The 15,553-nt window shown below is 41.3% G+C and overlaps 1 protein-coding gene across 3 annotated transcripts in view; it reads left to right on the plus strand.

Moving 5' to 3' along the window:
• The window catches only part of RIN2 (Ras and Rab interactor 2), a 114,393-nt gene that overhangs the window by 78,114 nt on the left and 20,726 nt on the right, over positions 1-15,553 (plus strand). For all 3 annotated transcript variants that reach the window (XM_069954164.1, XM_069954162.1, XM_069954163.1), the window contains exons 5-6: positions 2,607-2,718; positions 5,845-5,917. In XM_069954164.1, the coding sequence (XP_069810265.1) occupies positions 2,607-2,718; positions 5,845-5,917 (185 nt within the window). The remainder of the gene's footprint in view (positions 1-2,606; positions 2,719-5,844; positions 5,918-15,553) is intronic.

The following is a 15,553-nucleotide window of genomic DNA, read 5'->3' on the forward strand; positions in this document are numbered from 1 at the left end:
GTACTGATGGTACACTCGCTTTAAGGCATTAAAAATGGTCAATGAGGTGCAATGTTTTATCGTGCATAGTGCAGCATTGGAGGATTGTTTGCCGGTATGCCAGTACACCATATCTATGTACTACAGTAGATGAAGTATGTATTACAACACGTGCACAGTATACACACAGGCTGCTAGAGCCAAGTACTATATTGTCCAGCACCTGTTACTTGCAAATGTTAACAATTTTGGGAATACAATGGAACATTATGAAAAGTGAAATTTCCCTCTGGATGGGCTTCGTGACATTCCTGGCCCTGGACAGCTGCAGCTAGAGCGCTCCGCACATAGTATCAGCTGGTTGCACTATTTTTAAGAAAAGCAAATGTCTCTGGAAAAAAAAATACAGCGTCCTGCTCCTTCCCGAATGTGCCCACAATCCTGATGAGCGCAGCATAAACGACGATTCTGTGTCTGAATCTGAACCTCTGAGGCTATTAGATGGTGTGGGCTGAGATTGTGCTGAGCTGTTGAGGTTAGAATGGAGCTTGGCCCTCTTCACTCTTGGATAGGTTTTCATTGGGCTGGACTCCTGCCATACATTTCTTCTGTCAAGGAAATCTCCACCCTATTATTTTTCATACTATTAAGAGTATATAGAGTTTCCTGATTCCCATAGGTTTAACTAAGTAAATCTTAAACTAGTAAATATACTATATGTCATTGTTACCCAGCTCATCTATTGTCTGTAAAGGAAAAGAATAAAAAAAAACTCTTTTACAAGTCTCTTACATTCATAAAGCTCCATGCGTTCAGAGCTTCTCCTATAAAAACAGTTCTGGTGAATATGTGAAAATATATGCCATGTAAAATACCAGGAACCATGACGGAAACCTGACGGATGATATTGAAATCTATACCATGTTTTGGATGCTGTGCAGCATATAGGTGACCAACAGCACCGTTTTTTAAATGTTCCTTTTTGTATATGCCTGATTGAGCTAGAATGAACCAGATGACACTGAAGGAAGAATAGTGGTGATTATTAGAGATGAATGAACCTCGAGCACACTGGGATTCATCTGAACTTGAGCGTGCAGCATTTGATTACCTGTGGCTAAAGAAGTTGGATGCAGTCTTAGGTCCTGGAAAACATGGATGCAGCCTATGGCCTATAGCTGAATCCATGTTTTCCAGGCAGTCTTAGGGCTGCATCCAATTTCTTCAGCCACAGGTAATCAAATGTTGTAGGCTCTGGTTTGGACTAACCCACACGCACTTAAGGTTCACCTATCTTTAGTGATTATGCATTATATGGGCTAAGAAATAAATAAATCCCAGAGTGCATCTTTAAGGTAGTGACAAACATTGGTTGTTGGATGTACCCATTATAGGGGTTGGCTGGAGAAAGAACATTTATTTCAAAGGGGACAAGATAGCAGAAAAATAAAAAATAAGTGATCATCAGTCCTTGGACACTGTCGTTTCAGTGATGTCTTCCCACTCAGTAAATGTTTGCTCAGCCGGTCACTCGCTGCAGTGATGTCCCACCTCAGCCTCTGATCATCATTCCCTTCTGTTACTCAAAAACCACATCCAACACACCACTGAGCATACCCAAGTGGACGTCTTTATCTAGTTTTAGGATGTAACTTGGCATCAGAGACACAGTACCAATCTCTGATATTGCCCAAAGCGTTTCATGTGAACGGACAAGTTGACAGTCATGAGTCACGGCAGTATGTGTGCTCTGCTTTATCTTGTATACACAAGTTGACTGGCTGTCCTCCAGCTTCTACATTCACAGGGCTGCATGACTGTACGGAAAATGTGATTCCATCCGCTGGTATTTTCCTGGTATTTTTGTACTGATATATTAATATGGTTCTTTATTGTACTGAAGCATAGTTATCTAGTGGAGTCATGACATATATCAATGCAAGTGATAGGCTGAAACCGAACAAGGGGTTTTACTGGCATGGATAAAAAGGAAAGAAGAGGTGTGTATAAGCCTATAACTAGGTCTTCTCATCAGGATTCCAGGCATACATTGTTTTTTTATCTCTATGTCCTCTCCATTAGCAAGATACAAGCCTTTGACTTCGAGGCTCAAGTGCCCAGGGGGTGTTTGCTCGTGGGCTGGACTGGGGACCGCCTTCTGGGCACTTGATCCTCATTTGCATATTAACAAAAAAAAATATTATACCTTAGTGCTGGAAAGGACTATGAAGACAAAAAAAGGTATGCCCAGAATCATGACCAGAAGACCTAACTAGCCATTGGCTTATATACACCCCTGCTTATATACATTTCCTGCAGACAGGATGATTTGGTACAGTGACTCGTTTCTGTAAAGCAGTGCAGAATACATTGGCGCTATAAAAAGGAATTATTAATATTATTGGTTTAACAAGATTAAAAAGCAATGGTAAGACATTTATAGAGATCCTATTGTTCTCACTAAATAATTACTGACCAGTATAAGCTGGATTGCCAGAAACAGATGCCATAATAATTCATTTTGGCTCACTACAGAGACCTCATACAGTTATAAAGAAACTTGAGACGTGGGATGTGTTTTCTTCTTTAAGCCTACCACTTATGTTGTTCAATTTGCTTCTTCACAGACCTTTCTGGTGCGGAAGTCTTCAGCACTCCTGAAGAAAGTCATTTCCCTGAGGGTTCCTGAAGAATTTGGATCTTGTGTTCAAGAATTTGTGATTAGAGAAAGTGCATATAGTAAGTAAAGCCTTAACGCATCCTCTAAAATCACCATCAATCACTGGGGTCTTTTTAATGCTTTTTCTTTAAGGGAAATCTGTCAGCTGTAATTCACGTTCCATAATGCCGACACTGTTAGATAGGTGTTAGATCAAGGAGACACACTCTGCCTATCATATATTTGTCTGTGCTTCCAGAATGTAGAAAGATTGCTTTTATTCTCTGATACTAAGAGTATGGGAGGGTGAGCGAGGAGGCGTTACAGCTTGCTGCAGTTCAGGAGCTCTGGAAAGCCTCCTTGACTCTGTACTATGGAATAAAAGTATTTTTCTATGTTACGGAAGCACAGCTAGATATATGATAGGTACCATGTGTCTCCTTGACCTAACAGCTATCTAACAGTGTCAGGAGATCAGAATAAAAATTGTAGTTGACGAATTTCTTTTCATATCCTTGTTATTCATTTGATGTGCAACCCTTTTTTTTTTACTAGTCATCAATTTTAAAGCGATCAGGTACATCACTGTAAGATTTTTACATCAATAGCCGGCGCCAGCGATGTCGGTGCCAAGGTCCTATTCTTCTGATTATCGTGCACAGCGTCGGTCTATTCTCAGTCACTGGCCCGGCCTGAAACACTGTTGGTGGGTGGGCCCACCCACCCCCAGTGGGACGAAACCCCTCCCCTTGGTGACAGGGCTCCATTGATTCTAATGGAGCCGCGTCACAGAGGGTAGGGCAGAATGTCACACTGGGGACGGGCAGGTCCACCTCTAGTGCTTCAGGCCAGTGACTGAGGATAGACCGGCGCTGTGCGCAGGAATCAGACTGTGGCTCAAAAAAAGCATTAGCATCCCTGCTCCAGTCTATTGATGTAAAAATCTTAAAGCGATGTACCTGGTGGTTCATTCGCTTTAAATATTTTTGAGTTGATCTGATTTTTGATAGTGACTTCTGGTCAGGTACCCAAACCAGCCTCTCCACCAATATAATATTGGTCATAAAACACAGATGTGTCCCGCCTTATCTTTTTATTAAATAAGTCAAGAAAAGGATTCTTTTATAACTGCTTTTTACAATATCCAAATGTCTTCTCTGATAGACCTACACAGTGTTTACACTGAGGTCATGATCTCAAGTAACTGTAAAAGGCTTGTAATCTAACCAAAGGCATCAATAAATATGTTTAGATTAGTAATGAGGTAAGGATGGACACATCTATATCCATCTGTATCTGTATCTGAGTGCCCAAGCTGACATATAGGTATTATCTAAAAGTAGAAAATCCCTTTAAAAAGTGTGCTCCAGTGTAATATTGTGCAAGAGTGACATTGATCAAAGTCATATTTGTCTCCTTGTATAGCATTTCTGCTATAAATGACTCTCCTTGCACAGGCAGGGTATGATTTTCACTGTCTATCATCTCCTTGTCTGTGAAGCAAATGTTACTAGAGAAGCTTCATGCTGTGCACAGCTACCCGCCTACGATCATGCCTCAGAGCAGATTTTCCCGATATGCCTCTTTTATGTTTTGTCCAAACACAACTAAATGTTGAACAGTCTTCTGCAAATATCTAAACCTGGCATAGTAAACCTGTGAGTTTTTTTCCCTGTAGGGAAGTATGTGCCACAGCTTGACTAATGTAAGGATATCATAAAAAACAATGGTGCTTTCCCACTGAGTTACAATTGTTTGCATTGCTCTCCATTGACTGACTCTTTCAGGACATTTACTTTTATGTTTCCCATGAAATATGCTAACAGTATTGCGGCACTGTGTCATATTTATGCATAGTAATACACAAAGGAGTATTTATAGGTAGTTCTCTGTAATAGGTAACATCTGTAGCTGTCTATAGACATATAAAGTCAAGCTAAGGCTGTGTTCCCACTACCGGATCATAGCAGAAAAAAGTGACCGCCTGTTATTATTGATATAGGACGTCACGTTTCCCTAGTGGGAACATAGCCATAATGTGTTCCCTAACATTATGGCAACATGTCAAACGTCTCAGTAATGGGGCAACAGTAGGTCAACTGGGTTTATATGTCTTTCAACTATAAAAATGATTGATACGTTGCTAATAGTGTTGAGTGAACTTCCAGAACGTTTGGGTTTGGCCGACCCCGAACGCTCAGCATCTGACTCCCAGTGGCTGGAGAAGTTGGATGTGGCCCTAGGGAGTCTTGAAAAATATGGATACAGTCTTAGGCCATGTTCACACAATGCATCTTTTGCATTAATCACGGCCATTGTTGCAATATGCAACAACAGCCTTGATTAATGCAAAAGATATGTTGTATTTAAATTAATGGAATCCCAGCCAGAGTGTATACCCATGTCAGTTTTGTTTCATTATTTTATTCATTAAATAGCAGCCAGACAGACCTGTCGATTCACACAATGGAGAGTGCGACTTTCCATTGTGTGCTATGGCAAATTGGGATGCGGGCCTCACGGGTGTACTCACTACAGTACCGTCTGCGATGATCTTCACTAACACTGGCAGTTCTGTGACACGGCCGTGTCACAGAACGGCCGGTGTCATACAATGTGCGAACTTGGCGTAAGGCTGCATCCATCTTCCCCAGGCAGCGGGAATCAAATGCAGAAAGTTCGGGTTTGGCCGTACCCAAACGTTGGGCAAGTTTGCTCAACACTAGTTACTAATAAAGCAACATTAAAAATTGAGATGCTGATTCCCATCATTACACATCTGGTTGCTGTGATAAAGCAAGTAAACATCCCGATCGGCGCAGTCCCAGTATTACTACAGAATACTACTAGCGCCACATTTGTATAGACAGAGCCAGGCTGAATCGAGGATCATGTGAGTTCCTTTGTTTTGTTCTCTAACGTCTTCATTGTGCAACTCCGATCTGTTTTGACCCATTTCTCAAGGATGAGTGAATGTTCCAGGAATGAGGAAAAGGCGCATAAATTCCGGCCTCCTTATATTCAGCTGGATGGCTCTGCTGGCACAGAAAGGCGCTCAGCACAGTTGTTTTCAATTAGGAGAACACTGCTCTGTTTGATAGTTGCAAAACATTACTGCTTACTCTCTGCAGAAAAACACCAGGATCTGATTTAACCTCGTCTTGTTTGTGGTCTTATATGGTGTCCATTATCTTTTGTCTTCCTAGCTTTTTCCCTGGAAGGATCCGGAATCAGCTTTGCGGATGTTTTTAGGCTTATTGCCTTTTACTGCATCAGCAGGTAAGATATATTTGAATGGATCTATAGTATAATAAGGCAACGGCATCCATGATTATGCTGCAACCACAATCAGAAATTTTTTTTTACATTTTTTATATTCTCTATAGTTCATAATATGAAATACAGCTGTATTATATTAATATAGTATTTAGAACTTTGGGTCTTTACTGGATTAAAAAACATGGCTGCCTTCTTGTAAAAACAACGCCACAGCTGTCCACACATTATGGGGGAGATTTATCAAACATGGTGTAAAGTGAAACTGGCTCAGTTGCCCCTAGCAACCAATCAGATTCCATCTTTCATTCCTCACAGACCCTTTGGAAAATGAAAAGTGGAATCTGATTGGTTGCTAGGGGCAACTGAGCCAATTCTACTTTACACCATGTTTGATAAATCTCCTCCATTTATGAGTTTTATTGTAGCTCAATTCCATAGATGTGAATAGAGCTGAGCTGCAGTACCACATACAACTTGTGAACAGGTGTGGTAAAAGAACACAGCCATATTTTTCTAATCCTGAAAAACCGCTTTATGAGTATCAAGCATATTGCCAGTTTAAGAAAACTTTTGACCCTGTCATAGTAAAATGACAGAAGTTTTGATTTGTCTGGTTGCGGGTACTGAGATGATTGTCTCTGTAAGGCTTTCCTTGGAGAGGCAGTGTTAGGTATGTACAGACTTAGGCTATGTTCACGCTACGTATATTTCAGGCAGTATTTGGTCCTCATAGCAACCAAAACCAGGAGTGGATTGAAAACACAGAAAGGCTCTGTTCACATAATGTTGTAATTGAGTGGATGGCCGCTATTTAATGGCAAATATTTGCTGTTATTTTAGAACAACGGCTGTTGTATTGAAATAATGGAAGTTATTTACTGTTATATGGCGGCCATCCACTCAATTTCAACATTGTGTGAACAGAGCCTTTCTGTGTTTTCAATCCACTCCTGGTTTTGGTTGCTATGAGGACCTGACATGAGGACCAAATACTGCCTGAGGGTGCGTTCACACCTACAGGATCTGCAGCAGATCTGCAGCAGATTTGATGCTGTGTTCAGTTATTTAAAATCTGCTGCAGATCCTGTAGGTGTGAATGCACCATGAAATATACATAGTGTGAACCCAGAACAAAAACCAAAGAAATTGCACAAAAGTTTAAAGAGTATACAAAAAATCTTTATTATATTCACATAATTAATATTCAAAGACGATTAAAATGATATATGGGATGGAACACAGAGGTCAAAACCAGAGAGGGAGTGAAGCATCAGCAAGGCATCATGATAGTAAAAATAAAATAAAGATGGAGACTATAATGTGAATTAAAATACTACCATCTAATGGTCAGAAATTGTACACAAAAAAGACTACAAATCCAAAGAAGTCATGGTAGCGTGTACTGCCTCTGAGAATTTGTATATATCAGCAGTATAAGGGGAACTGTGTGTAACCCCCAAAAAATAGTGAATATAACAAGCAGGTAGATGAAATAATCAGCCTACTAAACCAGAGGAGAAATAGGACCAAACAAGAAATTACCCATACCACGGGACCAATGCTGATGTCTCACCCCCCGTCTGGCAAAAAAGCCCGACGTACGTTTCGCTCACTTCATCAGGAGCTAAACTTCATTAGCTCCTGATGAAGTGAGCGAAACGTACGTCGGGCTTTTTTGCCAGACGGGGGGTGAGACATCAGCATTGGTCCCGTGGTATGGGTAATTTCTTGTTTGGTCCTATTTCTCCTCTGGTTTAGTAGGCTGATTATTTCATCTACCTGCTTGTTATATTCACTATTTTTTGGGGGTTACACACAGTTCCCCTTATACTGCTGATATATACAAATTCTCAGAGGCAGTACACGCTACCATGACTTCTTTGGATTTGTAGTCTTTTTTGTGTACAATTTCTGACCATTAGATGGTAGTATTTTAATTCACATTATAGTCTCCATCTTTATTTTATTTTTACTATCATGATGCCTTGCTGATGCTTCACTCCCTCTCTGGTTTTGACCTCTGTGTTCCATCCCATATATCATTTTAATCGTCTTTGAATATTAATTATGTGAATATAATAAAGATTTTTTGTATACTCTTTAAATTTTTGTGCAATTTCTTTGGTTTTTGTTCTGGGACTTTGTTGCACTTAGTACTTATTAGGCAGGACTCTGTAGGTTGTCTGTCTATAGTGTGAACCCAGCCTTAAGGTACTATTAGGGTACAAACCCACACACCGTATACGCAGCGTATTTACTGCTGCGATACGCAGCAGAAACGCAGCAGATTAGATCTAAATAACAACACAGCATCAAATCTGCACCATCAAATCTGCTGCAGATCTGCTGCGTATCTGCTGCGTATACGGTGTGTGTGTTTGTACCCTTATTAGGGTACAAACACACACAGTGTATAGGCAGCAGATACGCAGCAGATTTGATGCTGTGTTCAGTTGTTTAGGGTACAAACACACACACCGTATATGCAGCAGATACGCAGCAGATCTGCAGCAGACTTGATGGTGAAGACTTGATGCTGTGTTCAGTTATTTAGATCTAATCTGCTGCGTATCTGCTGCGTATTTGCTGCTTATCGCAGCAGTAAATACGCTGCATATACGGTGTGTGTGTTTGTACCCTTAGATCTAATCTGCTGCGTATCTGCTGCGTATTTGCTGCATATCTCAGCAGTAAATACACAGCGTATATGCCGTGTGTGTTTGTACCCTTCGGGTACAAACACACACCGTATATGCAGCAAATACGCAGCAGATACGCAGCAGATCTGCAGCAGATTTGATAGTGCAGATTTGATGCTGTGTTCAGTTATTTAGATCTAATTTGCTGCGTATCTGCTGCGTATTTGCTGCGTATTGCAGCAGTAAATACGCTGCGTATACGGTGTGTGTGTTTGTACCCTTAGGCTGGGTTCACACTGCGTTTTTGCAATCCGTTTAACGGATCCGTTTTTTTTAACGGACAAAAAAAATAGTGTCAGCAACGTTTTTGTGTCAAAAATGGATCAAAACGGATGCACACAACTGCATCCGTTTTTGCAATCCGTTTTTCATCCGTTTAAAATAAAAAAAAAACTGATGAAAAAGACGCAGTGTGAACCCAACCTTACACAAAGCAAGTATTGGCCTTATTTGGCCGTTTTTTAAATCACTGATCAGCCGATCAGCAAAAAACAGATGAAAAACGGATGAAAAAAAACGAATGCATTTGTGTGCACATTCGTTTTGATCTGTTTTTCCATTGACTTCCATTATAAAAAAAAAAAAAAAACGGATCAAAACGGAGTGTCGACACTACTTTTCTGTCCGTCAAAAAAAACGGATCCGTTGTTTTTTTATAATGGAAGTCAATGAAAAAACAGATCAAAACGGATGCACACAAATGCATCCGTTTTTTTCATCCGTTTTTCAAACGTTAAAAAAACAGATTGCAAAAACGCAGTGTGAACCTTGCCTAATAGGAGCGGTGGCAGCAGACCAACGCTATCTCCTGTTGGCCCCTCCAGCTGCTCCCTGTTGGATGCAGCCCTAGGGAGTTGTGGAAATCATGGATACAGCCATAGGCCATAGGCTGTATCCATGTTTTCCTGGCAGCCTTAGGTCTGCATCCAACCTCTCCAGGCAGTAGTACTCAAATGCTGAGCCTAACCTGAACATCCGGCAAGTTCTCTCTACAATATGGAGGACATGTTTAAGTGTCCTATTAGACTAAGCGATTTTGAACAATTATCGTTAAACAATCGCAAACTAGATTGTTTATTGGTAACCTAAAATCGTTCACATTCGATCGTTGCCTGCAATTACACAGGACGATTATCATTCAAATTCGAACAATATAACGATTGAGACTTCTCCTCCTTTCAGTTCCATTTCTATCTTTGTATTGTAATTAAAAATATAGGAACACTCATTGCCAATAATCAGCCTGTGTAGAAGAGCCAGTGATCAGCCAACAAACAAGAAAATGCCTGTTCATTGGCTGCTTAGATCTTTTAAATTTTCGCTATTGGCAGCTCATATACCTTTCTAAATGTGCGATGTGTGGCCAATACCAGTGAATGTAAAGCGACTCTGTACCCACAATCAGTCTCCCCCCAAACCACTTGTACCTTCGGATAGCTGCTTTTAATCCGAGATCTGTCCTGCGGTCCGTTCAGCAGGTGATGCAGTTATTGTGCTAAAAAACAACTTTTAAACTTTCAGCCCTGTGTCAGACTGGTGTGGCCTAGAGTGTCTGTGCCCTAACCTTGCACCACCCCTCCGTCCCTCCTCCCCACCCTCTTCATCATTAGAAATGCCACTGGCAGGATTTTTCCTATTCCTCTGCAGTGAAAACTGTACAGGTGCCTTAACAATCCAGCCCATGTGCCCGGCTGCCACAGCTGATGAATAGGAGAATACCTGCCTGGGGCATTCCTAATAATGAAGAGGGTGGGGAGAAGGGACAGAGAGGTGCCAGCCTAATGCTTAGTCACTCTAGGCCACGCCAGTTTGGCACAGGGTTGCAAGTTTAAAAGTTGTTTTTTAGGACAATATCTGCATCACCTGCCGAGCGGACCCCAGGACAGATCTTGGATTAAAAGCAGCTATCCGAAGGTACAAGTGGTTTGTGGAGCACATATTGTAGGTACAGAGTCGCTTTAAAAATTTCTGCCGCATTAATTAAGTCTCTGAAGTAGAGTTTCCATCTTGCCTGTTGGTGCTCTTTTGCTGCTGCCAGTTGAGTAGTGTAAGACTCCAAAGACCGTTTTGTAGCACATCCTCCCTACAAGGGCCGTGTGAATGCCCCCTTAGTCTGGATGGTCCACCAGCAATCCATTGTGGCCCTTTAGGCAACCATTACCGAGACGTAAGCTGTCTGTTTCCAAGGGAAGCAATCAGCAGAGCTGTGAAGGTATATATATATATATATATATATATATATATATATATATATATAGAAAAACCGAGAAGAGGCGGCACTCCAATATTCGGTGAAAATGAAAATGATTTATTCACCCATCAATGTGCAACGTTTCGATCTCCCATTGAGATCTTTTTCAAGCAACACCAAAAGATCTCAATGGGAGATCGAAACGTTGCACGTTGATGGGTGAATAAATCATTTTCATTTTCACCGAATATTGGAGTGCCGCCTCTTCTCGGTTTTTCTAGTACTAAGGTGGTCTTGGAGTCCGTCCACTGAGGTTGAAGCACCCACCTGAGCCACAGAGCCACACAGTGCCGTCCAGCCCTATATTTCTACATATATATATATATATATATATATATATATATATATATATATATTTATATATAATATATATTTATATATAATATATATATATATATATATATATATGTATATATATGAATTAAGTTCCAATTTATGATGTAACACTAAGAAGACAAATGTAGCAGCGTAGTGAATCATGTGTTATCTGATGTGAAGTTCACTCTCGAGGTTATGGTAATAGGAACGCAGAGGTTAGAGTAAGTAATGGCTCCTCGTAATAGTTTATCTTGATGAATTGAGTGTTTATTGTGATGCTTACCCAATGCTCCATTTAAGATCTGCCGTTCTCGTTCATTGTTACCGTATTTATTTTCTGTGATAAGAATCCGAGGTTTACTATGTCAAGTTAAAGCTTTCTTATGAGCTCGGGCTAGGATCGGCTGTGTAGGAATGCCTGCGCCAAGCACATATGGTTGGGTAAATGAGGATAATTCTTGTCTGGGCTGAAGACCAAGGAAAGATGTAATAATATCAGCTCCGATGAAAGGAAGTGACATGGGGTCATCTGCACCCAATGCTCCCATGGATTCATTAGGCGGAGATGGCTAATGATGGGTTTGTGCCACCACTAGTAGGAATGTGATCTAATTTTCCACCGCACAAGGGACTTTTCCCTCACCCAGGAAGCAATGTCCCGGTGTGTAGCGGTCCAGCGGAACAATGTGTCACGCTATGAACTCTTTGCACCTTGTATCCCAAATCTTTTTTTTTTTTTGTCCACTAAGAGGAAGTTGTAAATACAACCGATTGATTTGGAAAGTGTAGAAAATCTGAAGACTTTGTGCCGTGCCGCAACCCTTCTTTTTTATATTATTATAATTTCATTGCATAAAAAATGAATGAAGGCAAATAGCCTTAATGGCAAAAAATTCTCATGTTTTTTTTTACAGGTCCTATAAATTACCCTTCCATTGTACCATATTGTAGACTATCATGCGGGTCTAGATTGGCATGTGGGTCTAGATTAAGGATCATAATACATGGCCCGATCTAGAGGAGGAAGTGAGCGCCGACCTGTCAGATCGGTGCTTGCTTCCTCCTTCCTCCTGGGAGCTGCGGGAGGAGCTGCCCAGATGATTCTCTCTTCAGCCCATTGAAGAGAGTGGTGGTCTGCTGGCATTTGTTGTGCATGTCGGTTGATCGTTGTCTTTTCACAGGTACTATTACACCAAGAGCTTATAGTCCAGAATAGCTGTTAAACGGCCAAATAAGGCTGATAATTGTTTGGTTTAATGGAGTGTTTGCACAGACAGATTTATCTGACAGATTTTTTAAGCCAAAGCCAGGGACAGACTATAAACCAGGAACATGTCATAAAGGAAAGATTGAGATTTTTCCTCTTTTCAAATCCATTCCTGGTTTTGGCTTCCAAAATCTGCCAGATAAATCTGTCTGTGTAAATGCACCATTATAGGCCCTTATGGCTTGGTTCTCACTGCAAAGGGATGCCAACATACTGTGATGTACTGTAGTGGGCTCTATTCATTTCAACCACCCAAACATACCTAGTCTGCTGCACTAATGAGTACTGATAAAGGGGTTAGCCAGGATTAGAAAGAGCATAGCTACTTCCTTGAAAAAAACAGCACCACCCCTGGGACACAAGAGGTGCTATTTCTGGAAGAAAGCAGCCATGTGTTTTTTAAGCCTGAATAACTTCTTGAAAGTATCCATGGTGTGGTGTGGGTTCACTTAAGGCTGGGTTCACAGAGCATATGACACCGGCCGTTCATTGACACGGGCATGTGCCAGAAAGGCCGGTGTCAGTGACGTTCATCTTGGCTGGTACTGCATTTCTTTTGATTTGGAATGCACATTCCGGTGTGCCTGCATTCCAAATCACCATAGCCGACAATGTAAAGTGCAGCTGAAGCCGCACTTTACATTGTCTGCTCTGTCAGTCTTGTGCGGCTGCTATTCAGTGAATAATGGCTGCACAAAACTGACATGTCAGTGTATACTATGTGTGTTTACACTGCGTCTGGGATTCTATAGTAAATAATGTTATCGGCAATTTCATGAAATTATACGTTGTGTGAACTTAGCCTAAATTAGTATCGTTCAGTGGGAAGTGGCTCAAACTTAGGCACTAGTTGACATACAGCATAAACGTAGTGTGAACCTAGCCTAAGGTTGTTAGTGGATCCTGGACAAAAAAATGGTGGGGCCTAAATTGTTAAAGGAGAGCTATTAGCAGGTTAGACTAATCTAACCTGCTAATATGTCCCTATTGCACAGGAGATGCTGAGATGCTCAGTGCCATTCCGGTGCAGCCTAGCCGCGTGCTCCACTGTCTGGTGAGACCATTAGGAGCATTGGGGAGGCTTTAGGATCACTGCCTGCCCCCATAGTGCCAATCCAGCCGAAAGTGGATCAGCACTATGGGGGCGGGCAGTCCTCCTAACGCACCTCAAGCAACATCAACAAATCATGTTTTGTGGGTTTACTTTGTATTTCACAGGTTATATATTATACTCATGATCAGGTGTCATCACAGGTGTTCTTTGCATGGGATATCCTCAAATCTTGACCTGTTGGCAGGCCATGAGGACAGCAGTTGGGAAACACTGTTTTACGGTACATACGTGAATATGTGCATATGTATTCAAACACACATACACTGTGACCCATGCACAGACTTACCTTCTTGTTACAGAGGCACAGCAGGACAGGACTGCTCCAGCCAGCAGTAATATGGAGATGCTAGAGCTCTCCCTCATTCTTCCTCTCTGATCCAAATGTTGTCTGTCATGTAATGTCATGTGCAGCTTAAGGCTGTTGTTGCAATGGCCGTGATTAGTGCGGTACTTATGTTGTGCTGCAGGCTGAGGGAATCCCGGCCGGAGTGTATACACATGGTGTACACTTCAGCCAGGATCTCTAGCGGTGCCGTAGAAAACTGACATGTCGTAGAAAATTGACATATCAGCCGCAGAAAATCCTGTCAGTGCACACTATGGAGCGAGCGGCTCCGGCCACACGCTACATAGTGTGCAGTGGGGAGTTCTGATGCATCAGAACTCAGCAGCGCTAAAGATCATCCGGCCGGTACTTTTCTGAGAAGGTCTGAACATGGACTAAAAGGTGAATGTCTCCCATAGATGGGGTACATGTAGGGATGTTCCAGGGACAGTGAGGGCAGATTTGGGATAGATAGATCGATAGATAGATAGGAGATAGATCAGTAAGTCTCTCTAGTTACCCCATTAGTGGAGGTTCCAGCGCTCATACCCTGTATGTTCCAGATTGTTGTTGTTTTGACTTGTCTATAAAACGTTCTTTAAAGGGACAGTGCTCGTTTGAATACAAATTATAAACACTCACGTGAGCTGCCATTTAAAGGGCTGCAAATGTCAGAGTACTCGTCCCCTAATGCGTCCTTCTAAGAATCCCCTAATAGTGATACACTAGAGTAGTAAACAGCGCAGTATCAGGTTGCTTGGCAGCCGACCTCAGAAGCTCATTCATGCAGATTTGCTTCAGACTGTTGGACTTTTTCCAGGGCCCCATATACAATGATGTTTTTGGACTGCGCAGCCTAAGTAACCTCAAATAAACCTTTCGTTCCATACTGTGTTTAGACAGGGCCTGATACTATAGGAGTATAAAGCATTCTGGGTCTGGTTGCATGCAGTGCTCGCTCTGTCTTCCTTGACCTCTTTGTTTGAAAGGAAATGACTTCACGCAACCATGAAAGCTATGCTGAAGTTTACATGTGAGCAAGTAACTCGAGGATAAAGAGCGTATAAACTATTTACTGTATGGAACATCTAAGCTCCATTTGTCCTAATAAGCTCCAGAATATAGGAAATATATGTGTATCCTTAAATAAACCGATCCCTTTAGAAACATTTGCTATTGCTAAAAGTTTGAATGCTGAACTTCTAGGTAGTGTTGCCAAAGATTTGGCTCTCCAGCTGTTGCAAAACTACAACTCCCACCATGACCTGATAGCCTGCAAATTTACAAATATATAAAATACATATAGCTTTTTAACCTGCTGCCTCCACCTTAAAGGAGAAGTCCAGCCAAAAGTATTTATTAATATGTTATTACTTATAGAAAGTTAGACAAATTTCTAATGTACATTAATTATGGGAAATGCACATATACTGCTATTTATTTTAATTTAGTAGATCAAGGAGTCTTCAAATTCTCTCAAAAACCGTGACGTCACAAATCAGGTGTAATTCCTATGGAGTGTCCAGCAGGGGGCGCAGTATATGTAAAAGCCTATGGAACTGTATTGTCTATGAAGCTGTATGTAATGGAGTGTTAGATCAGATGGGATTACAGTAAACTATGCTTTATTTATTGAATACGTTTATGGAATATTTTGGGAGC

This window comes from Dendropsophus ebraccatus, chromosome 15 (genome assembly GCF_027789765.1).
Source record: "Dendropsophus ebraccatus isolate aDenEbr1 chromosome 15, aDenEbr1.pat, whole genome shotgun sequence".
Lineage (NCBI taxonomy): Eukaryota > Metazoa > Chordata > Amphibia > Anura > Hylidae > Dendropsophus > Dendropsophus ebraccatus.